This window comes from Coenobita brevimanus, chromosome 106 (genome assembly GCF_032717465.1).
Source record: "Coenobita brevimanus isolate Jiangsu-jjx chromosome 106, ASM3271746v2, whole genome shotgun sequence".
Classification (NCBI taxonomy): domain Eukaryota; kingdom Metazoa; phylum Arthropoda; class Malacostraca; order Decapoda; family Coenobitidae; genus Coenobita; species Coenobita brevimanus.
Window position 1 is genome coordinate 1,543,887 of NC_137059.1, and position 26,114 is coordinate 1,570,000.

Genomic DNA, 26,114 nt, shown 5'->3' on the forward strand with positions numbered 1-26,114 from the left:
CCTGCAGGTAGTAACGGCAGGTTAATTGGCCAGGTCACAGACTCCAGTATACCTTGTCGGCGGGGTGCCATAAACGTGCTTAAAAATTCACTCTCAAAACACTTACTTGCATCGGTTATCAATAAAAACAGTAGAAACGCATAGGTTATAATAAGGAAAGGGTAGAACACAAACAGGGACATAACAGGAGACATTCTGTGCCATCTTCCACTGATGTAAGTCCGGCTGGGAAGATTGGATGGGGGAAAGGGAGGCAGGCAAAACCGCAACCAAAACCGCATCCACAGACTATCTTGAGCAGGACGTGCGTGGGGATTGGGGTCGGGGTCCGTGGGGTTGAAATAAGTGTGGGGGTGGGGTGGCGTAAGTGTGGGGAGTGGTGAAGAGGGTGGAGTGAGTGCTCGGGTGGTAGCGTAGAGGATGGAACGTGTGGAGTAAGCGCTGGGGTGGTGGGTGGAGAGGGTGGAGTGTGGGGTGGTTACCTTCTCAATTAGCTCAATGCAGGCTTGGAGATCTAGACCAAAGTCAATGAAAACCCAGTTAATTCCCTCTCGTTTGTACTCTTCTTGCTCGAGGACGAACATATGGTGGTTGAAGAATTGCTGCAGTTTTTCGTTGGTGAAATTGATGCACAACTGCTCGAAGCCATTGAACTAGGGGAGGCAGAGCAGGCAGAAGAAAATTAAAAAGGGAAAATGGGGTTCTCTTGGCCACGTCCCTTGGCCATAAAAGAGGGGGACTCAACTATATCTAAATCCTCCCAGTTGTGTACTCTGAGAGGAGGCTATTGACTAAAGGGATGGGGAGATACAAGGGTGACCTGCTTGTACTGATTGCAGGCTGGGCAGGTCACAGTCTTCTACAACCTGGGTACCTTTAAATACTTCACTCACAAACAGGTACTTGATCGGGACGTAAGAGAATCAACAGAAAAAGGGGACATGGCAGGTACAGTATCGTATGTGCAGGATACCGTATATAAACCACTCAACAAACATGTACTCGATCCGGTCATAGAAGAATCCACACAACACGGAGGGGGACATGACAAGTACAGCATCGTGTGCTGCCATCTTCACCGTGAAGTAGGTCGGCTGGGAAGATGGGGACGAGAAAGGGGACATACCAGACTGAAAAGGGACAGTTCAAACCGCGTCCATGTCTGAGGAGGACGGCAGTGTGGGGTTGGGATTTCAGGGGGGGACGGGGTTACCTTCTCAATAAGCTCAATGCAGGCTTGGAGGTCTAGGCCAAAGTCAATGAAAACCCAGTTAATGCCCTCTCTCTTGTACTCCTCCTGCTCCAACACGAACATGTGATGGTTGAAGAATTGCTGAAGCTTCTCGTTGGTGAAATTGATGCAAAGTTGCTCAAAGCCATTATACTGCGAGAGAGGAAGGATGGGCAAAAGAGGGAGTCAGGATCAGAGGGAAAGTGGGCACCGGAGAGACTTCTCAAGGACTTTCCTGAGATTTTTTGACAGATGAGGGAAGGAAGTGGAAGAGATTATGGATAAACAGAGATGAGTTTATTCCCAGCTAAAGTTTTCACTAGCTTCTTTAAGGAAAAAACTATAGCCATGGGGGAAACTAGGCTGGAATAAACTCATCTCTTTTCACCCACGTTGCTTTCCACTTCCTTCTTTCGTCTGTAGGAGCTGTGTCTAGAAAGGAATCTAACCCTTTCTTTTTTACGATCAAAAAGTCTTCAAAACACTTAATACTTGATAGAAACCTCGACTAAGCAACTCTCTCCAGCTCTCATACACTCAATTTTTCAACCTATAACCTATTGTCCATCCTCCTCTTGCAACTACCAGACTGCTAAGATTCTGTGTGGGAGAGACCTATACTGAAGGAGTCCATGGAGGCCCACATAACCCCTCCAGTTCTAAATGTCTCTCCTTAGCTGAATAAAATCGTCTGGTGAGGAGCATGAAGAGGATTTTAAAAGTCTTCAGGCTGAACACATTAATTTCCAAGACTCACTGGAACGCATATTTACTGACACATATTAAATCGGCCTGTGCGTGTAAATATAAGATTATGAACAGTCAATCTTACACAGTCTTACGAATATCTTAAGGCGTATTCTGAGTGACATAGGAGGCCCCCTAACACCTCTTCCTTAGCGATTTATTTTGCATATCACACCTCAACATCCTCTTGTATTCTAATCCTAAATACATTGATATTAAAAGGATAAAATACGAGAAAATACAAAGGTGTTATACACAAAATAAATCGCTCAGGTAAAGGTGCCACGGAGCTTACTATGAGACTCAGAAATACGCCTCAGGTAAAAATATATATAATAAAATCACACCAGAAAGAACACCATATGGTATTAATATTTCACACACCAGAGAGAAAAAAAAATGAATCCTGTGTCGTATCAATTAATATATATATGTGGGTGAACATCAAAATAAATAAATAGATGGGTAGATAGATAGATAGGTAGATAGACAAGTAAATAGGTAGATGGGTAGATAGACAGATAAATAAACAGGTAGACTGGTAGATAGATAGATAGATAAATAGGTAGATGGGTAGATAGATAAATAGGTAGATGGGTAGATAGATAAATAAATAGGTAGATGGGTAGATAGATAGACAAAGAAATAAATAGATGGACAGATAAACTGATAGATAAATAAATATATAAAATTAAGCTAATAGATAAATGAATAAATAAACATAGATAGATAGATAGATAGATAGATAGATAAATAACAAGAAGGCAGCATGGGGATTACAGAATAACTATAAAAAAATCCAATATTTGGTTATAGAAATGGGATTAACTGGGGATTTGTGTGTACCGCCAACCCTCTCGTTTCCCGTGGAGGCGTCAAGCTGGTTCTCAAGCTTTTTCAGGACGATTTTCTTAAGCTGAGAGGGATTCTGACCCTCAGGGGGGTCGGAAGGAGTATGAGAATGTTGTGAAGATTAAGCGGACGGTCAGGTGTATTAAAAAAAATATAAATCGCTTAGGAAAGGGTGTTAGGGGGCTTCCTTAACTAGGAAAATAAGGGCCATAGCTGAATAAAATCGTCTGGAGGTGGCAATAATATAATAAAGTACGTAACAGAAATGAATAAGTTAACTTTTGAGTATATCGAAAAAGTTAAGATTTTAATTTCAAGATAAAATAATGTGGAAGAATCATTAAGTAAAGCAACAATGAGCCTCCACGATAGCGAGAGGGGTGAAGAGGGGGTGGGAGAGTGGGGTGATATAGTGGGGGTGGGTAGTGGGGGTGGGGGAGAGGGTAGTTCAGACACCTATAAAAGCACAAAATGAAAACGAGTGTCCTGGTGGCCGGGATTTTCCTCAGGGACCGGACTGACTGACCTCATGACGCTGTTAGGGAAAGGTTAATGGTCATGCAAGGGGGGGAGGGGGATGTGGGGGGGCAGAGAGAGAGAGAGAGAGAGCAAAGGTACAGGAGGAAATATGGGGAGCTTGAGATGGAAGACCAGAAAAAGGGAGGAGGTAAAGAGAGAGAGAGAGAGAGAGAGAGAGAGAGAGAGAGAGAGAGAGAGAGAGAGAGAGAGAGAGAGAGAGAGAAAGGGGGGGGGAATGAGAGGGGCCACACAACACACATATCTTTGGGTCTTTCTCCTTTGAACACACGAAGATTATGTACACACACCTCCAGCCTGTAAGAAAATGAGCGGGGGGAGTGGGGAGGATGGAAGGGGGAGAAGGGGAGGGGAGATAAGGGGTGGGGGGGCATCGAAATTAAATGGGAATCGAGTTGCGTTAAAAAAAAACGAAAAGAGAGAGAGGGGCATGAGAGTGAGGGAGAAATTTTGGATGTTATGTGGGAGGGGGACATGGACACACAGGGGGGGTACTGGCGAGGAAAGAGGGGGGGTGAGAGCAGGGAGATGAGAAAGAGGGGCGAGGGAGGGGAAATATGGGGAGGGACGGGGTGTGGGGTGATGGGAATAAACGGGAATAAATAAAAAATGAGAATGGGCTAGGGGAAGAGGGGAGATCAGGGAACGGGGAGAGAAGGAAATGAAGGGAGAGGGGAGAAGAAGAGGGGGAGACATGGGAGGGGGGAGGGAATAAATAGGGAGTATAACAGAGATGAGGGGGAGAAAGGGAGAGACGGGGGGGGGGAGAAATGAGAGGGGTGAATATTTTTTGCGTTTGGGGGGAGGTCGTGCTCGGAGAGGGTCACATCACACTACTTAATCACATAAAAACACTTCCATAGTACCAGTGTTCATTTTGCAGGGTATACTCCTACTGCTGCTGCCTCATCTCCTCTCCACGTCGGTAGGCTGCATGTTTGAGAAAAAATGAAGAGGGGGAGGGGGTGGTTTGGGGGTGGGAGGGGAAAGGGGAAAGAAGAAGGGAAGAGTTTAGACTTACAGAATAAATCAAGAAAATACAGTTGAAAAGGGAAAATACTAATGCTTAACTACTCTAAGAAGCCATACTTTCTATAGATTAAAGATTGACAAGAGAAACACATCCTTACGTTGCTCATTTAGAGAGATTTTACAACTGTTTCATATATAATTTTAGAAGAAACGTAAAAAATTTATAATGAAATATTGAAAAGGAAATTAATATTGTTTTTGACACTTTTTAAAAACTGCACTTGTACCATTAAATTTTAAGACAGTAATAGAGTTTACATATTTCAAAATAAAATGAGGTGGGTATGGTTGTTCTGATGGATCGAATGGGTGAAGAATTTGTATATGAAGATGATAGTATGCCAATATTGGATTATATTTGAGAAGAACTAGATATATGACTGAAAAAACAAGCCCATAAGTTGTTTATAATGAAAATTAAACCACATAAATATTTATTTTTAACGAGGGAACTAATTTAATAACTGTATATAAAAAGAGAGTTTAATAATTATCCATTTGTTTATAAAGACGCAAGCACTAAAGTCCTCGCTTGCAAAGAAAACGTAGCCAGTCTAATTTTCTATAACCAAGGGGAAACTCATCAAATACTTACGTCGAAAATCTCAAACCCGGCGATATCCAGTACACCGATGAACATGACTCGCTTCTGGCCTGTCTCAAGGGTCACGTTACACTTGCGAACCAGCCACTTGAAGGTACGATCGTAAATACCCTTCGCCAGAGCACCCACGGAGTAGTTCACCTTGGGGAGGAGAAGTAGCAGTAGGAGGAGGAGGTGTAACAACAACAACAACAATAATAATAATAATAATAATAAGGATAAAAACATGGACAAGCAATCTTACACACAAATTAAGATGTAGAATTTTGTCGTGAAGAGTTTGATAGCTGAATAAATGAAGCTAAAATATGAACAGCTAATATTATGCACAACTTTAGCTGAAGAAAACTTAGTTGTTGGTAATTATATGAGTGAAGTAATTTTTAACACAAGTCTGTATCAAGAGGGTTTGGTTGGGAAATTTTTGAGAACTGCATAAGTGAGAGATATTCATACACATCTCAAGATCAAGGATGCTTTCTTTTGAGACGTTTGGTAGTCATGTAAGCCATTTTATACACACCCACAGTTCAGGATAGCATGAGAAAGCAATCTTATACTCGATTTTAGCTGAGAAAGACTGATCGTGAAGTCTGAGTGAAGATAAAGGAGTAAATATGCATCCTTCACCAGCGTGGCACAAGGAAGTCTGTGATATGCTAGTAAAGATGAAAGTATAAGCGAGTAAAAGCAATTAAGTTTATATACAAGTAGCGTTCAATCCTGCTGTACGTACCTGATCCTTGTTCCTACCCTGTGTCACAAACTCGTTGCCGACCTTGATCTTGGGTTTGGTAAGATTCTTGTATAGGTCAGCGCCATCAACACCCATCAACTTGCCTATCCTCTCGCCTTCCTGTGGGTCAGAGGAGAGTCAGATTAGAAGATACTCAAATGTAGGGAGAGTCAAACTTGGTGGGATTTAGATTAGATGGTATTTAGATCAGAAAATACTCGGTTTACGCGATGTCAGAGGAGAGTTTCAGATTACATAAAAGTTTAGATTAGGGGGCATTCCGATTAGATTACATTGGGATCAGATGACATTGAGATAAGATGGTTTTTGATTAGAGAGCACTCGACTTAGGAGATATCAATATTGAGAGACTTTCAGATTAAATAAGTTTAGGTCAGACAGCATTCAGATCAACTTATACTGAGGTCATGTAACACTGGGGTGAGATGAGAGTGAGATCAGATGACACTGAGACCAAATGGTGTAGTCATGATTGGGTAAGAGCACATGCAACAGACCAAGGCGTTGATTGATCTCATCCAAGGACGGGCATCATCATCATCATCATCACCACCACCACCATCAGTATCATCACCATCATCATCGTCATCATAATCATCACCACCACCACCACCATCATCATCATCATCATCATCATCATCCAGTAAAGGCACATCAAATTTATCTCCTCTCACCTCAGTACCGTCAGCTTCGGCCTGCTCCTCGCGACCCCTCTGCTTGAACTTCATCTCACCGAAATGCATCACAGCGGCCGTCACCTTATACACATTCTCCTTTTCTTCCTTGTTGAAGCCCAGGACATCAAAGGCATCCTGGTGTGGGAGGGAAGGAAGGCAGGAGGGTTAACAGAGATCGAGTTGAACTGGGAAGCAAGGAGGGTTAACGGAGAAAGATTTTGTTGAACTGGGAGGAAAGGAGGGTCAACGGAGAAGATAACGTAGAACTAGGAAGGAAGGCAGGAGGATTAACAGAGAAAGATTAGGTTGAACTGGGAGGAAAGGAGGGTTAACGGAAAAGATAACGTTGAACTGGGAAGGAAGGGAGAGGCTTAACAGAGAAAATTAAGTTCAACTGGGTAGGAAAGGAGGAGACTTAACGGAGAAAGATTAAGCTGAACTGGGAAGGGTTTTGTGGCAGTTGATTTTTTGGTAAATTTAAAGACAAACCAAAAAAATATATATTGAAGGTACTCGTATAAATAAACAGTATATTCTAAACTTCATGACTTTGCGATCTTAGTGACATTTGTTTTTAAGAGATTTGTATAAGAGATACTTAAGATATTGCAGAGTACTCACCATATAACTGCAACTCCACGAACAACATTACCTAAGTTGTGTTTAGTAGACATCAAACAGGGCGGGTGTTAGTTAGAAGGTTAGATAGAATGATTCTGAATACACCTAATGCATTTTTCTTTTACTAGACGTCCAATCCCAGGGTCGATTTTTGGCACTTGGTGTCAGGGGATAATTTCCGTACACGTGTAAAAATGCCGATATTATAGAAGGATTCGATTTCATATCTAAAAATACCGATAACACAAGAGGATTGACGTGTAAAAAGCAGATACTACAAAAGGATTCGATTCCATGTTTAAAATTTCCGATAACACAATAGGACTGAAGTGTAAAAAAGCAGATATTACAAGAGGATTCGATTCCATGTCTAAAAAATGCCGATAACACAAGAGGACTGCCGGATATCACTAAGGGTTTGGTACTCTCACACACACAGGTAAATTTCTAGAAGGTACACTAGAGATTTATAGTTCTGTTCACCCTCTACACAAAATTATGGCTGAATGGAAGTCGTAGCTAAAATCAAACACCAAAGGAAGACACTTTTTGGGCGATTCGAAAAAATTGTCACCACCAACTCTTCCTCGTGTGGGACTGACCAAGCTTTAACCCCGTCTACGTTATCCTGTATTTTTCGGTATTTTACTATTTTCAGACGATTTCATTGAGCCCAGGAGGGATTTTTCGAACAGGGGGGTTAGATACAGCCTACATTAACCCCATCAGCACGATAGATCTTTCCTAAGCTGAATATAATCGTCTGGAGTAGAGAAAATAATCTGTGAAAGTACATCGGATTGAGGGAGTGGAGAGCTCTTCGTTTGGTGTATAACCCTGGCCACGTCTTCACTCCAGTCAAAGGGAGGCGGAGAGGGTGAACGGAACCTTTGGCCTGCGAGTGTACTGCTGAGATACTTTTTACGCATCCGAAATGGTGTGTGAAGATTTATCAACGCAACAATTTGAGCATTAGCACAGTACTAGGACTGAGCACACAGTGGCAGTGCTGAGCAAGAGAGCAGCACAGAGGAAGACAGTACATAGGGAAGGGGAGAAAGACAGGGCGATTCAACATAGCAGCAGTGACAGAGGTGGCGGCAGATATAGCTTTGCCAAGACTCTGAAGCGACAATGTATGCCAGGCGAATGACAGAAATACAGAAGCGTAAGTGTATGATATTTAACCCATTCTCAATATTTCACCATTATTTTACACTTTTCTTTCTACTTTTAAATAATTTCGCGCGATTTCAATTTGTAAGTAACTGGATCGTCTTTCATTGAATTATTCCATTTTGGACACAGTCGTTGAGGGATATCAATATGAACACAAGTTTTTATAAGTGATCTCATTTAGGATTCATCTTCTTCATTTTGGCCTAATTCTAAGCACAACCAGTTTGATTTATGATTTATTAAATCACCCAATTCCAGATACGACAGTGGCAGTCTAACGGTGCTTTGCGGAGCTGTGTTAGGTGTAAGCAAGAGTGACGGCAAACTTACATCCGTGAACTGCATATCCTCTTTGTCGTCAATGGAAGCCACAGTAACCTTGCCTTGGGACACGAAGTGATAGTCGTGGATGTCGTTGGACAATAAACACATGGCTAGAAATAAGAGAGTGGCTTGGTCGGTACTGGGATCTTGACAAACCTAACCTCTGGGAATAGGGGGGACACAGAATTATCCGGGATGTTTCGAAAGCAGCACACACAGCGATTGGTCTCTTTCAACAGCTGTGTGGCTTCTTCGAACACCCCGTTTCTGTGGATGTGTGAGGACAAATGGTTATTCTAGAAAGGGGTAAAGAAATGCACCAAACAGGGACAGATGTGAGAAGTAATTGGACGAAACGATACACTGTGAGAAAGGTGGGAAGTGAAGTGAAGTGAAGTATCTGCTGCACTTCTTCCAGCTCCTTGGTGTGGATGGCTGGGTGTGTGAGTTAGGATGATTCTCCAGACAATGGTGCTTCAGCTGGAGAATATAACTATAGTCCAATTGTTGTAACTTGGCAAAACTAAGCCACGCCCCAAACTCAAATGCTGGGCTATGATTGGGTAATGCGAGGCTGACAGAGACACTAAAGGCATAATATAATGATCGTGAAAAACCATAGCATTATCTCTCCTGCAGTGATATCAACCAGTCAGATGCAAAAGGGGGTGGAGCTATAAAAGGGGGTGGAGCGTCATTGCCACGAAACTCTGAATGGACTATAGTTGACTACCATAAGACCGTTCAATAGTCGTTGTGATTAGTACATAATTTTGGCTCTGGTTGTCCTGATTGAGCCTACACAGGGTCCTATGGCCTTGTCAGGTTAATGGTCTTTTTTATAAATGGGGGAAATCAGGTCGTCTGCTCTCCGGACTCGGGTCGGATGCAGGGGTGTTAGGGAAAGAAACAGAAGGGAACATTGCGTCGTATTCTAAGTGGGTTTGGAGTTCCCGCAACACGTCTTCCATAGCAATTTATTCTACTTATTACACCGCAATATTCTCTTGCCTGTTACTGATGCAGATTACGTCGATATTCAACGAAATAACATACAAGAGAGTGTTGTGGTGTAATGAGTAAAAATAAACAAAATAAATCGCTAAAGAGGAGGTTCTACAGGCCTCCCACACCATCTAGGACACGGACCATTATCATATACGTAAATCACAGTACTGAGGAAATCTAGACTGTCTTTCTCTCATGAAATAAGTACTAGATCTCAAAAGACGAGGGGTACTAGGTGAAGAGGGGTGGATGTCGTGCAGGGTGTCACCTCTCCACTGTAACTATAGTCTGTTTGTCTTCACCTGATGGAACTGGGCCACTCGTACACCTTAAATACAGAGTTGTAGATCGATAAATTTTGATAGCCCTTAGTTATGAGGTGAAAATGGGTCTCCTTGGTTACTAGTCAAATCAGCAGTTCAAAATTACTACACTTGGCCATTAACTGAGCTCATAGGGGTCCAGGACTCTTGATCAGGTTGGAACAAACACACTATAGGAGTTTCATAAGCTCGTTTTCCCGGCGGTTAGGGAAGCTCCCTAATACCTCTGCCTTACCGATTTAGTATTCGATATGGCGGGGTAATATCATTCTGTACGTTACTTACGCAGAGTATAGTGATTTTAGAATGATTTGAGTAGCACAGAAGAGGACGGTAAACTGTAGGAAGCACAATAATTCGATTAGGAAGAGGTGTTAGGGAGATTTAACAGACGGGAATACTGACCACAGTGTCTCATAAGTCGATGAATCCGGGGACGCCGTCGACTAGGCAGGGATTTAGGTAACTGGTAACTAAACTGGGTAACTCGGAACTAATTTGGGTAACTCAGAACTAATTTGGGTAAAACAGAACTAATTTGGGTAACTCCGGGAACAATTAGGAGGTCCGTCTAATTGTTGCCAAAAGATCTAACACTGCTCCTCACTCCAACCCATGGGGGAGGACTTACATCAGTGAATTGCATCTCCTCAGCGTCATCAATGGAAGCCACAGTAACTTTGCCCTGACTAACAAAGTGGTAGTCATGGATACTGTCGGAGAGTTGGCACAGAGCTGTAATGGATGAGGCAGGTTATGCTTTGCCTACATTTTAGAGCTCTTTGACTCTACCTGGCTACGGTCTGGCTCGTGTTTTGGGGAGTGTTGAGATGCTTTTTTTGGCTACTGTGTTTGGCTACTGTTTGGCTGTGTTTCTCTACTGTTTGGCTGTGTTTGGCTATTTTTTGGCTGTGTCTGGCTGTGTTTGGCTACTGTTTGGCTGTGTCTGGGTACTGTTTGTCACTGTCTGGCTACTTTTGGGGTGTGCTTGGCTACTGTTTGGGCGCATTTGACGTGTAAGACTAACCACACCCCTTCGTCTACAAAAGTTTTTTAAAATATATCCAAGGAAGAAAGAATCCAATATGCAAGCCTGTACCCTAAATACTTAAAATACAGTCTTATAAGTATTCAGTATATTCCGTATTTTTTTGTTCCTAAAATAATACCATTACTAATATGCACCTGTTGCTGAATTAGAATTTTTTGATTTGGAGGCACAATTTTGGCTCTTAAATCATAACAAAAATAGGAAATAAGAAAAATGGATCTGGAATTTCGAATTATACTTTGGAAAGGGCGAGACTTGGGAGTAGGGAGGGGAGGAAGGGGGAGAAAGGAGGGGAGGGGGGAGTTTGTAATGAGGGAAGGGGGAATGCTGGGGGAAGAAAGGGTTGGGGGAATTTAAACACGATGATCATAACACCTTTAGCCATATTCGGCGTAGCAGGGGAAACCTTAACACCTTTTCCTTAGCGATTTATTTTACCTAACCTACCTTCACCTTCTCTTGTATTTGGTATTCATTTTATTAATAATGTGTATCAGTAATATACAAGGAAATTGATAGGTAATGTGAAAAATAAATCGCTAAGGAAAAGGCGATACCAACTCTCCCGAGCTACCTAAAACAAGGCTTCTTAATCAACCCTTTCAGCCTGAGAACGTCTTTCTTTTATTCCTGCTATCTCCAGACGATTTTCTTCATCTCAGGAGGGATTTTTAGCAGTTCGTAATCTCTCTTTCTCTCTCTCTCTCTCTCTCTCTCTCTCTCTCTCTCTCTTTTTAGCAGTTCATAATCTCTCTCTCTCTCTCTCTCTCTCTCTCTCTCTCTCTCTCTCTCTCTCTCTCTCTCTCTCTCTCTCTCTCTTTAGCAGTTCGTAATCTCTCTCTCTCTCTCTCTCTCTCTCTCTCTCCTAAGCTGAGTAAAATCGTCTGTTTCAAGCACTGAATGAAAAGGAAAGGACGTTCTTGTTGTGAAGGGGTTGAGGTTACCTGCATATACCTGTAAGAAAATGTAGGTTATCATCATCATCATCATCATCATCATTTTCAACATTATCATCATCATCACTGCCGTCATCATCATCATTAACTTCACTACCATCATCATCATCATCACATCATCATCATCATCATCATCATTATGTTTCTTGAATCTGCATTGGCTGGATATCATTTGGCAGAAGATAGGCAGGTAGATAGATTGATATATAGATAGATGAAGAGAGAGAGAGAGAGAGAGAGAGAGAGAGAGAGAGAGAGAGAGAGAGAGAGAGAGAGAGAGAGAGAGAGAGAGAGAATTATGAAGATGGGGAGATGGGAAGACTGGAGAGAAGTTCAGTGAAAGATGATTATGTAGCCACAGACAGAGACAGACAGACAGATAAACAGGAAGATAGACAGATAGATAGTCAAACAGATAGAGCAGGTACTAAACAGGAAGATAGATAGACAGATAGATAGACAAATAGATAGAACAGGTACTCACGCTTCATGAATTTGCACTGGTTGGACATCATTTGGTAGAAGATGTGGTAAGACCGTTCCAAGGGCTGCTGGGAGATGACACGCGCCTTCTCCAGCAAGTAGGTCTCAATATCAGCCCCAGACAGCTTGCCAGAGGGACCGAAGTGGATGCGGATGAACTTACCCTGTGTGTGAGAGAGTGAGAGAGTGAGGTGGAGGGAGAGTGAGGAGGGGGAGAGTGAGAAAGAGGGAGAGTGAGGAGGGAGAGAGAGGGTAGATCTCGATACAAGAATAGGATTGTGTAATATTGAGACCGAGGTGGATATGGATGAACTTATAATGTATGTGAGAGAGTGAGGGAGAGAGGAAGTGTGTGTGTGTGTGTGTGTGTGTGTGTGTGTGTGTGTGTGTGTGTGTGTGTGTGTGTGTGTGTAAGTGAAAGACAAGAGGAAAAAACATCACGAGTGGGAGACAGGGGGTGGGGCTCGACATGGGAACTTTACCCTGTGTGTGTGTGTGTGTGTGTGAGAGAGAGAGAGAGAGAGAGAGAGAGAGAGAGAGAGAGAGAGAGAGAGAGATACTTACGAAGCGAGAAGAGTTGTCATTTCGCACGGTCTTGGCGTTACCAAAGGCCTCCAGCACGGGGTTGGTCTGAACGATCTGGTCCTCGAGGTTCTGTGTGGTGTGGGAGACCGAATTAGCGTCTGGGTGAAAGAGAGAGAGAGAGAGAGAGAGAGAGAGAGAGAGAGAGAGAGAGAGAGAGAGAGAGAGAGAAATTCATAGTTACAAGTAGGTTTGTTTTTTTTATTTGGAAGTTGAAGGAGAAGCTATGAGAGAGAGAGAGAGAGAGAGAGAGAGAGAGAGAGAGAGAGGGAATAATTAACTTTACAAAATACTTGGAAATAAACATCTTTGTATCATTAAGTATTTGCACTAATTAACTGATACCGATTGAAATATTAAAAACAATTTCCTCATTTGATTAATATTGCAGTTTAAGTTTTGGCGGGAAAGCACAGAAAATTGACTAACCAAAGACCACGAGCCGTATTCCAAGTAGCTTCGGAACCTTATCATTTATTCTTTAGCGAATTATTTTGATTTGTGGACACTGATACTCTGATATGTGATTTATGCATTTCCAACATTATTTTCCTCAGTAACATAGAATAATAAGGTCCAGACTAAATCGCTAGAGAATAGAGGTTACGAGCCAGCTAGAAAAAGGGCTCTGGGATATGATTTAGAGTTATAAGTGTTAGTTTGATACACACATATTAAGCATTTCAGACCTTATGGGAATTCTTTTCTTCATTCTTGCTTCCACCTGTTCGGTTTCTTCATCTTGAGGTAAACTCTTCGAAGTGCAGGTGTTAAAAGACTGTATTCTCGTCCGCTAAGTCCCCTAACACCTCTTCCTAAGCGATTTATCATGCTTGTTACACTATACTATTCCCTTCTGTGATAAATAATTCTAACATCACCATCCACTTTATAAACAACGTGCAAAATTATATTAACCAAAACTAAATCGCTAAGGGAGAGGTGTTAGGGAGCCTCCTTAAACAACGGGAATACAGGCCAGTCTCTATTAATCCCTTCACTAACACACATCCCCCTTAACTTGAATTAAATCGTCAGGTGGAAGGACGAAAAGAATAGGCGCGTCCATACCGAAAGCCTGCTGGTGTGGGCGTGAGTTTTCCATCACAATAACCCATACCATTGGCTCCACTGGAGGAGGGCGTGTGCGGGCGAAGACTTCCATGGGTTAGAGTGATTAGGGAACCCCCGCCCGCACCAGCATGCTTTTGGTATGGACGCGCCAGAGAAAAGACGTGGCAGTACTGAAGGATAAGTTGAAGACGGTGAAGTAACATTCCACTTTGAAGTCGAAGGAGGAACGCGTCTGGGAGGTGCTTGGGAGGCTGCTGGTTGTTGTAGGGTGTTGTAGGCGCTCGTAGTTTGAAGGGCTGTTTTCCGAGCGTCATTGGAGGCTTCGGGGCGCCTTTTTCTGAGCGATTCATTTTGCGCATCATAACTTCACATTTCTCCTGTATGTCATTGATGTCTTAATATCGATACAGTTTGCATCAGAGAAATACAAGAGGGTACTGAAGTGCTGAATGCAGAATAAATCACTAAAGAGGAAGCGCTACGACATCTCCAAAACCACTCAGAATGCAACAACTACTGGCATACCGATAAATCCTCCCAGTGAAGACAGGGGGGAGAAGGAATGATGGGGGACGTAGCAAGTTTGGATCTTTGTAAATTTTCATACTGTGACCTCCAGTTGTCTTCAGATGGTAGTAATTTAAGATAAGAAAAGAGTTAGCATTATGGAGGCAAGTATACAGATTCTTGGGTCGTTATAAGCAAGGGAGGAAAGGAGAGTTTATCAAGTCGAAGGTCAAGAAGATAAAATACTTCTTATTATGGTCGTTGCCTCCAGTCTTAATACGAGGCAGCTCCCCAAAATGCATCGTTTTTAAGGCGTGTTTAAGACCTCTGACAGCGCAGGTAAGACGTGAGGAGGAAGGAAAACGTGATAGACAGATAAGAGGAAAATAAGTTACTTGCAAATTATGAAAGTAGCCTCCAGTCTCAGTGCAAGGCTGTTAAAGTCATCCACAAATTATAGAGAATCTGAGTCTTGTTTATGGGTTCAGTTAAAGGCAGGAAGGGTTCAAGAAGAAAGTCATTGTCTATTGTTGAATTTGCCTCCAGGTCTCATTACGAGGCTTCATGCTTCCAGATAGAGAGACTGAGTTATGGAAGAAGCCTCAAGTCTCAGCACGAGGCTTCACAGTCCCCCGAGAGCATGGATTAAAAAAATCAGGGGGGCCGAATTCCATCATCATCATCATCATTATCAACACCTGTACATTACCTGCTTCTTCTCGCCCTCCTTTGGTTTCTTGGTGGAGGCGCCGACATTGGCGAAGTAGGCAATAACCTTCTTTGTGTTCTCTGTCTTGCCAGCGCCAGACTCGCCACTGTGTTAGAGGGAAGAACCGATGGACGGGGTTAGCACAAGCGACGGGGACACCAGGCGACGGTAGGATGGACGGAGAGGAGTGTTAGGACGAGGTAACAGGTTGGACAGATATGGAGTTGAGACGAGATGGACGGTAGGATGGACGGAGAGGAGAGTGTTAGGACAAGGTAACAGGTTGGACAGATATGGAGTTGAGACGAGATGGACGGTAGGATGGACGGAGAGGAGAGTGTTAGGACAAGGTAACAGGTTGGACAGATATGGAGTTGAGACGAGATGGACGGTAGGATGGACGGAGAGGAGAGTGTTAGGACGAGGTAACAGGCTGGACAGATATGGAGTTGAGACGAGATGGACGGTAGGATGGAGGGAAAGGAGCGTTAGGACAAGGTTGGACAGATATGGAGTTGACAGAGACGAGATGGACGGTAGGATGGACGGAGAGGAGAGTTAGACGAGGAAACAGGGATGGTTAAACAGGGAATGGGACTGACACGGAACAGATGGACAAAACAGTAATGGTAAGGAACAGGAGTAGGGACAAAAGTGACACAAGGAGGGGAACGAAGGGATAGACAGGGCGGGATGAGGAACGGGTAATTGCGGCAGTTGCGTGGACAGAAAGCAAAAAATTCAGCGTTGAATCAACAGAAGCAGGAACGTAAACACACGGGCAATGAACGGACAGGATTATGGAAGGATTTGATGGAGGAACGGCAAGCAGACAGTACCACAACCGTTCAGGATATTCAAAAAAGCAAACACAGGCAGGGACGATACGAGGAATATTCTGTGGCGGGAAGGGGAGGTTAAATATCGCTGTGGAAATAGAGACAGAGACAGAGACACCAAAAGCAAGAGTACGTGCAGTTGATATATTTCCCATGCATCACAGTCCATCCACTTTAACTCGGCGTAAATTTTCCATCTTTCCATCTTGATTGCTAAGCTGTACCAGGAGATTAACGCCAGATATGTACTAGTCACGAAGAAGTGCTATGGAATGCCTGTAGAACCTTACTATTACCGTATTCTGCCACTGAGCTCCTTGAGACGGACGGAAATTTATGCCAACTTAAGGTGGACGAACTGGAGTCAATTGTCCACGAGAGTAGACATTATTATTATTATTATCATTATTATTATTATTATTATTATTATTATTATTATAGAAAAGGGTTGTTGGTTATTACACCTCATATAGCGACGTCAGTAATGTAAAACTGAAAATTAAAAAAAGCCGATAGAATTATAAACGACGGTGGCGAAAGTTAGTGGGCCAATCACAGAGAAGAAAAAATCAGAAAAAAGACAATAAAAACAGCCACTTCGCCTCGAGTCATGTGAAATTAAAACAGACTGAAAATAAAAACAACTCAGGGATGTTTTGAAGTAAGGACATATCTTGGTGGAAAAGAGGGTGGTTTGGAAATCATTAACTTTCTTTCCTCAGTCTTACGATTATCACACAAATCAGGGCGATGTTTAAGTGGCAGTGGAGCCGCCTGGATATATTGGTGCCACCGCGTGAAGGCGCCCCTCTAAAATACCTTAATTTGTGTAATACCCATATTTAAGACTGGGAAATTAGCTTCATGATTCTTTCACTCCAATTACGTTATTTTTTAGTTTTCATTCTTGCTGCTTTCACATTATTCTTTTTCAGGTCAAAGATATTTTTCGAGCTGGAGGGGTTAGATGTGGCCTTCATTAACCCCTTCAATGTCCAAAATCCCCCTTAAGCTGAGGAAAACCGTCCGTAGGCAGCAAGGATGAAAAAAAGTAGACGTCATTGGAGGGAGGTGGTCAAGGATAATTTTTGAAGTGGGCGAAAAAATGTAAGAGAAAAAAAACTCATAGGATGGAATGGTCAAGGATAATTTTTGGTGCGAGTGAAAAAAAAAAAAAAAAAAAAAAAGAGAAAAAGAAGAGATTATTCCAAAGAAAATTTTTATGCGAGTGAAAAAAAAAAAAAAAAAAGGCAAAGATCATCGGGTAAAACAAAAAGATATTACAAAAAAAAAAACAGAGAGATGAAGGGGAAAATAAAAAATAAAAAAAAAACAGAAAAAGGCAGAGACCATCGGAAAAAAGAAAAAACTAAAAAAATAAAAAAAGAGATCATCGGAAAATATATATAAGAAAATGAAAATCGAAAAAAAAAAGTCAGAGATCATCGGAAAAAAAATGAAAAAAAAAAAAAAAAAAAAAATCATCGGACGGAACTGGTCAAGGAGAATGGCTTTGAAGGAGGGGTGGAAAAACTTACTCCGCCGCCCGAGAATTTCACTTGTTCCTTCTTTTTCTCAAAGCCATCGGATCTGCGGGCGATGTTGGCAAAATACTGGATAACCTTCTTCGTGTTCTCCGTTTTGCCCGCTCCTGACTCGCCACTAGTGAGGTGAGGCAAGGCAACAGGTGAGACAGGGGGAGGGAAAGTGGAGGAGGTGGACTGGCGGTTTGTCTTCACCTGAGGGGACTGGATCACTTGCCACTTCAGCATCACGTCTTGTTTGCATGGCTTTCAATGACCCTTGGACTTATGAAGGTGGACTGAATCTCCTTGGTTACTAGTCGTTTTTTTTTAAGTGACGGATCTGCGCCACTCTCATGCCTTGAATATCGGTTTGTGGTTGCATGAAATTCAATGAACCTTAGTTATGAGGTAGGAATGAGTCTCCTTGGTTACCAGTTTAATCGATCCTTCAGTCAGACTACACCTGATCATTGACTGAGCTGGAAGGGGCTAGGGATCTTCGTCAGGTGAGACCAAACTCGCTAGTAGTAGGGCAGGTGAGGATGGAGCTTTTGTCTTTAAGAAGCTCACTCTCTCCTCTGCCTTATCAATGTCTTACTGAGCCGATTTCACTGTCTTTCATTCGTATCCACACCACGTTGATGCCCACTATGATCAGTCAGGTGGTTAGACAGGTGATCTGTTGCCTGATAGGAGACTAGATCGAACCTTGGTTGGATCAGGGAATACTTTGATGAATTTAGCTGAAGCGAAATTAATCCCCAACATCCTGTAACATGTCATAAAAACACCCCCGCCAGAATCACCACACCAGTCCTGAACGAAACAGTCCTAGCGTGTATTCAGTATGGACGGTGGGTATTGGTGCCGAAGTGGTGACATGTAAGGGCACGTAGGGGGACATAAAAAAGATACTTATTGTTGGATTTTGAGCTCCCCAACGTAGTTCCATAGATGACACGAAGAAATACTCTGAACTCTAAATTTGGGGAGAAAGTAGGTTTTAATATGTGTGGAAACGAATGGCATAAACTGTGAAATTGGCCCTTAATCTTAACCAATCACACACACTTGGTAAAACTTTAGTAAACAGAAATGGGACAGTTTTCGCCACTGTGGTCCATCTGCTAACCATCCAGACATTTTAAATACAATGAGAAGTCTACATGTAATTATTTCTATGTTTGATTGAAGTTATTTAGACATCCACAGGGAGGTTCGTATGGTTTAGATGACCCGTACGAAAGACAGAAAGACGTAACTAGCAAAACGGAATAATTAACTACGTGCTTTGGTCTACTGGTTCACGTAACTCTCAAAACAAACTCACTTAACACTTGTTCTGTGCGATTTTTTCATCATTAGCATTACCAGGACATCCAGGTATTTCTAATTAGTCTTACGTATCACCTGGGTTAGTTCAGGTACCAATCACACACCTGGAAGATGTGTGTATAGGAAAGATATACCTTTCTCGACCAGTCTAATGTATATCCTCAGTTGAAAATATAAAAACGTTTCCAGACGTAAGTATAATTGTTACATTTAAAAACCCACATATCTGTAAGAATAAGGTACCAAAGGGAAGTACTTACGATGCTGGATGGGTGCGAGATGCGCCACAATAGCGAAATATATCACATCATTGCTTATTAAGAGTTCCCTGTCACACGTAACACAAAAATCAAGTTTAGTCATAAATCACAGTTATAAAAAAAAATGGGCATAACCTGGTACCCTAAAATCTGGGTGAAAAAAAAAAATAATACGTGTTAACAATGAAATAGAGGAGATATTTACAACAGTCAAAATTAACACCAACATCCATCAATTTAAATCAGCGGGGACTCAAAAATTCACGACCCCAAAAATGGATCTAGGAAAAGAGATGCATTTAATAAGAAGAGGAAATCTGGAATTGGTCTTATAAAATTCCATCTTAAAGAGAATCTGGAGTGAGTCCCATTTGTCTCCAGAAAATGAAATGGGTGGGTCTTGGAGGAAGGCCGCTGCGTGAGGGGAAGGTGGGTGCGTTTGGGGTGGGGGAGGTGTATCATGGGGGCTTGAGATGGGGTGGGGGAGGTGTATCAGGGGGGTTTGAGATGGGGTGGGGGGTTGAGAAGGGGGTGTGGGGTTTGGGGTAGGGGTGATATAGGGATCTTCACCTATTATATAACCAAGGGACAGATATTGGAGGTATAGGACTGAAATTTAACTAGTGCATAACTAATTTACAGATATAAAGTATGGATAAAATTTAATCTCTTGTAATTGACTGGCATGGAAGGGAATACAGTTAACTTTAACCTAATAACTGACTCTGATATAAGAAGTACAGGACTGAATTTTACCTGCTATCAATAACCAACATCGTAGGGATATACAGAGTTGATTTAATTAACACCTGACGAAGATATAGGTAGATATAGGCGAGAATTTCAACTCATATATACCTCGCTGGCTATGGAGAGGGACAGGGCTGAATTTCCTCTCTTCTAAAATTAACAAAAAGGGGTATGCATCTAAATTTCACCTATGATTGAAGAGATACTGATTTCAGAAATATAAACAGAGACTGATTTAGAAATTTTTAAGTAAGAGAGCTACCCTAGTGACTTGAGGACAATGACGTATTGAACCTAAAATGAGTGACACTTTTAAAATACGTTTGATTAACATTTAGAATTACTTAACAGACTTCAGTAAAAGGGAGTGTAACTTGACAGAACCTTAAGTGAGACAGTTAGCTAATAATCTGATGCTTCTGACACCTATGAACAATTTTACCTGTACTACGTCTAACAAAAAGCGATTATATATCTGTTGTGAGATTCCTCCTTTAATCATATACCAAACAAGAATGATTTTGATTCCAGAGATATTGATTTCACTGATCTAATAACTTCACGAATCTGGTTAAACATTAGCTCACGGATTTATGCATTTTAAGTACTGCCGTCAAGTTAAAAATGGTGGGGCAATAAACCAGACTGAATTAAGTTTATGTGAGGTATCTACACCACCGATTATCTTTGAGGCTACGGATTTAAGCGACGTAATAAACACCCATCTTAGATTTTTAACGCAGCTACATTTTTACTGAATTTACAATGGCATTTAAATTGAATTCCATTAATCATAAACGCAATAAATGAACTTCGATACTCTGATAATGCAGTAACTGAACTCTTTAATCTGATAACGCAATAAAGTAACCTCTTTTAATCAGATAACGTTTTATTTACTTTACTCTTGTCATTTCCATACAGTCTTACTCAATTTACGGGAGATTTTCTGCATTGTGAGGTCAACAACACAGAAGAGGGCAGTAAGGAGTAATAAGCAAAACAAATCGCCTAGGAAGAGGTATTAGGGAGCTTATTTATCTGACGAAAATATGGATCCTAGACTTCCTTTACCCACTGAGTGCTAAAGGCCTCTTTGAAGTCGACTTTGATCTCGAGGAAATGGCAAGGGAAGAAATGAGGTATTCTGGGATTGAAGGACTTATATCTTTTTTGTAACGTAATTTGATAGCTATGGTAAACGATCTCCAGGCTCTAGGTAACGCTGGAACCAGGTCAAGATACTTACGTGATCAACATAGACTGGTTCTCGTGGTCTGAAAGGCGAAGATGAAAATTTGATTAGGATTTCAAGCCATTAAGACACAGAACTTATATGATTCTTTAGTTTTTCGATTAAGTTCTTTAACAAGGAGACTCATTTTTCCACTAATTCTTGTCATATATACAGATTGTCAAGTATACCAAGAACTACGCCTCTGATACACACTGATGCGCCTCCCCAGGTTCATATGTTGCCAAGTGTACATCAGGAGTTATGGTACCAGTTTTTTTACCAACCCAGTGAATGTTAAGTCCCCTCTCTTTATATCTTGTCTGATTTTAGAATGAATGAATAACTCAAAATCTTACATAGCAGAGAAATGGTTAATCAGGGTGTGTGTGTGTGTGTGTGTGTGTGTGTGTGTGTGTGTGTGTGTGTGTGTGTGTGTGTGTGGGTGTGTGGGTGTGTACGCTGCCTTCCCTTTTATGGCGTTGTTGAGCTCGTGCCAGTGCCTGGGGGGGGGGGAGTGCCTGGGAAGGGGAGGCTAGGGGAGGGGAGAGTGCCTAGAGAAGCTGTAGGGGTGTTGGGGGGTCTAAGAGGGAGGGGGTTATCTAGGGTGGTGCCTGGGGGAGAATTTAGGAATGAGGTAAGTGCCTGATGGGGTGCCTGGTGGGGGTACCTAGGGGAGATTTAGGGTGGTGAGGGGGATGCCTGAGGGAGATATTAGAGGGTGAAAGAGGGGGCCTGAGGGAGATTACTGGGGTGAGAGAGGTGCCTGATGGAGGGTGCCAAGGGGAGACTTTGGGTGGTGAGGGAGGGAAGGGTGACGAGATGCCTGAGGGAGATTACTGGGGTGAGAGGGTGCCTGATGGAGGGTGCCTAGGGGAGATTTTGGGTGGTAAGGGAGGGAAGCCTGACGGGGAGTGCCTGGGGGAGATTACTGGGGTGAGAGGGTGCCTGATGTAAGGGATGGATGGGTGGGTGTTGCCAATACCACCCAAAATAACTCTATGACTGGTTCACCCATTTTCCCAAACCCACCCTATCCACTCCTGCCCTGACTCTGTCCTTACTCTGCCCTACAGCCCTTAGTGTCCATCCAGCCTTTACTCTGCCATCCGACCTTACTCTGTCATCTGCCCTTACTCTTTCCTCCATCCCTTAGCTTACTCTGTCTTTCAGCCCTTACTCCACATCTGCCCTTACCCTGCCTTCCATCCACTACTCTATCTTCCATCCCTTACTCTATGCTTCATCTGTATTTACTCTGTCCTACAGCCCTTATTCTGCCCTTCTATTGTTCCACCAACCAGTTCTGTTCCACCATGCCTTACTGTTCCACCAACCAGTACTGTTCCACCATGCCTTACTGTTCCACCAACCAGTATTGTTCCACCATGCCTTACTCTTCCACCAACCAATAATGTTCCATCATGCCTTACTGTTCCACCAACCAATACTGTTCCACCATGCCTTACTGTTCCACCAACCAATACTGTTCCACCATGCCTTACTGTTTCACCAACCTTACTCTTCCACCAACCTTTCTCTTCCACCAACTTTACTCTTCCACCAACCTTTCTCTTCCACCAACCTAACTCTTCCACCAACCTAACTCTTTCACCAACCTTACTCTTCCACCAACTTAACTCTTCCACCAACCTTACTCTTCCACCAACCTAACTCTTCCACCAACCTAACTCTTCCACCAACCTAACTCTTCCACCAACCTTACTCTTCCACCAACCTTTCTCTTCCACCAACCTTTCTCTTCCACCAACCTTACTCTTCCACCAACCTTACTCTTCCACCAACCTAACTCGTCCACCATCACCCTTCTAACTACACATTCTCACCCACTTGCTATCCATCTCTCTATTGCAATATTTTACCGGTATTCCAAATCGTACATATATATGCAACTGGTCAACTGTCTCTCCTTCAGTTTGTCTTTCCCTCTGCCTATGATCTCCAGTCTTTTAAACGCAGTGTGTCCAGGTATCTCAGACTGAACTGATCTTGAATCTGGTTTCCTGTTTTTTCGTTCGATTTTCTTTGCATGGAGTATTTTTGCATGCCCTCAGTCTTGGATTCTGTCTTTCCTGCTTTAAAAAAAAATAAATCGCTAAGGGAAAGGTGGTACGACTTATCTCGAACTACTTAAAACGACCCTAGGCAGGAGAGTTTGTTATTCTGATCTCGTATGGTTATAAGTGTGAATCAAGTGTCAGTGTAGTGGTAAGTGAAGATCAAGGAAATCACACTCATTTCCATTTAGTTTTGACCAATACACTTGTTACTAAATTTCACTTTTATTTCTTTTTGTGCGAGGAAGAAGGAACCAAAGGCTGAGCCCGCAAAACTTTACTGAGAAGTTTTGCATACTAGTTTGCATACTGATATTAAGCTCATATTTAGGGATAAGGAAGCGTTAATGTATCAACAAAAATCAGTATTGCTTGTCATGCTGAAAGGAAATTGAGTGTGTGTAGGAAAGAGAGTTTGTTAACTTACTCTGCAGCATGTCCATGTAGGCACCGTCGGAGATAGCGAAGATGTGGGGTGGCACTTCATTACGCCTCTTGCCCTGGTAGATCTTCACGACGCGGTTGGTGTAGATGGGGTAGCGCTTGTAGGGGTTGATGGCGACGCAGAACAGGCCGGAGTAGGTGTAGATGAGCTTGCACACGTAGCGAGACTTGAGGTTGTACAGGACGGAAGCATCGTTAAGGTAGGTCAAGTTGGACATGTCCTCGCATTTCTCGAACTTGGGGGGGTTGACCTGGCACACCAAATCCTTCTTGAAGTTCTTGGTGTCGCCGCCGGGGACTCCTACGGTCACCAGGTCGCCCTTGGTGCCCTGGATCTCGCCGAGGACGTAGCCTTCCTTCTCGTCGGGCACCCAGCAGGCCTTCTTGGCATCGTAGGGCTTGGTCTGATCGATACGCTTCTGTTCCAGGGACACATACAGGAACTCGGTGGGGTCGGGGTCGGGGCCGGTGCTCTTCAGGACGACGTGGCCAGGCATGTTTGTGGTTGCGGTTGGCGACGCTTACCAGCAATCCAAATCGTCAGACACACAAATTGGCAGAACAGCCCTGGAACTTTCCTGCAACACAAGAGAAAAGAGAATGAATCCAGAGTTTTTTATGCTACTTTCATGGCTTTAATGTAGAGTTTCTTGAGTTATTTATATAGTTTACTAGTCTTCTTCTAAGCATATTATCTCTACCCAGCACGTCCAACCAGAGACCATTTTCTGCATGATCCGTTTCTCCCAAGTTTATTTATCTTTCCAAGGAAGAAGGAACCAAAGGCCAGGAGCCCGCAAATCGTTCCCTCCAAGAAAAAAAAAATTATAACAGAGAGGCAAATTCAAGATCCGTACACGTCGAGGTTGTTGCGCCTGGGATGTTGTTGGTAAAGTATTTGGGGTACCGTCCTTCGCCTACCGTCATTTAGTTACAAAGTTCATAATCAACTTTAGAGTTCCCCCAATAATTTGCCCTTAAAAATGCCCTACAAAGCTCTACATATATGGCGATGGGCATGGAAAGGGAAACTCATCATTACCATCGTCACCTTGGTTACCTCTTTTCCATCCAAATATGGGGTGAGCAAACAGTCGGGAAAAAAAGGAGAGAGGAAGTACGAAAGCGGGAGAATCATCAGCAGCATGCCCTGTGAAATGGGCCACACAGTCACTCACACCTCATTCAAGCCCCTGGAATCCTGAGCCGGCCTAACAAACACGTATTTGGTATTTTTCTTAACTGATTTGCTTCACATACACCTGCCATATAGAATTACTCAGTCGATTTTCATAATAAAAAGGGGGTACCAAACTCTTCTCATGCGTTCCTCCTTACAGATATTATCAAGCCATCTAGATCCATTGTTAGGTTCCTTGCCTCATCAACGTCCATATCTCGCTCTCTCACATACTCATTTACCACATCTATCCACCTTCACTTTGCCCTACCTCACCTCCTTCACCTTCAGACTCACTCACATATACCCTTTTCACCTCCCTGTTTATATCCAACCTTTCCACATTTCCACACCTTAGCACAAACTCGTCACACACACCCACACACCCACACAGGCTCCTCGCTAACCCCATTTCCACTGCTCTTATTCTTGACTTTTCGCCCTCATGCCACATCAAAGTCTCACCCCTATACGTTAATGTTACACTAACTCACTTCCAAACAATCCATTTACAGATATTATTCCCAGACCTGTTTCACACCTAATCTTTCATTGCACCATCCATTTTTCCTTCCCCGTATTAGTCTACTTTCCACTTCCTTTGCACATGTATGTTTCGTGCACCAAGTACCTAGACTCCACCATCAATTCAAGCCTCTCTCCACTCACCATATCTCACTGTCACCCACCTCCTCCCTCATGAACCATCACTTTACTCTTACTACATTTCGAAACACTATCCCCACAGACATTCAGCAGACTCAGCACCAATCTGCTTAGCACCATCAAGCGTATACATCACATCTGAAGCACACCGTCCTTCTCAATTATCCCCTGTCTCTACAACACGAGTTTCAACCTCTCACAATCCCTCCACATCGGTAATTATATCCTAAGCTTAAATAAAACTGGAGATAGAACAAATTAAAGACGTCATCGTACTGAATGGGTTACTACACTGGACTATGGAAGCCTAGCCCAGGGCCCCTACAGCTAGCAAAAACGTAAATTAACCACGAAGTATTTAACAACATATAGATAGTGAGCCGGGGTGTGGAATCGCAAGCTCGCCTACCGTCACTTCCCTGTCGTAACTCTGAGCAGGCTATGATCGGAGTGGGTGGGGTTAGGATCAAGAGAATCCATTGCTGTGGCATAATTCGTAATGTATCCTCCGTCAGACAGGTGCGTAACCATCTCCTACAAGTGAATTA

The 26,114-nt window shown here is 42.8% G+C and overlaps 1 protein-coding gene across 5 annotated transcripts in view; it reads right to left on the minus strand.

The window, feature by feature from the left end:
* The window catches only part of LOC145416451 (myosin heavy chain, muscle-like), a 72,858-nt gene that overhangs the window by 45,850 nt on the left and 894 nt on the right, over nt 1-26,114 (minus strand). For all 5 annotated transcript variants that reach the window (XM_080285404.1, XM_080285409.1, XM_080285406.1 and 2 more), the window contains exons 2-11: nt 23,704-24,298; nt 21,214-21,241; nt 15,255-15,360; nt 12,947-13,036; nt 12,384-12,546; nt 8,568-8,671; nt 6,435-6,572; nt 5,740-5,859; nt 4,995-5,144; nt 483-653 (exon numbers count right to left, since the gene is read on the minus strand). In XM_080285404.1, coding sequence (XP_080141530.1) covers nt 483-653; nt 4,995-5,144; nt 5,740-5,859; nt 6,435-6,572; nt 8,568-8,671; nt 12,384-12,546; nt 12,947-13,036; nt 15,255-15,360; nt 21,214-21,241; nt 23,704-24,217 — 1,584 coding nt within the window. In that variant the 5' untranslated portion in view covers nt 24,218-24,298. The remainder of the gene's footprint in view (nt 1-482; nt 654-4,994; nt 5,145-5,739; nt 5,860-6,434; nt 6,573-8,567; nt 8,672-12,383; nt 12,547-12,946; nt 13,037-15,254; nt 15,361-21,213; nt 21,242-23,703; nt 24,299-26,114) is intronic.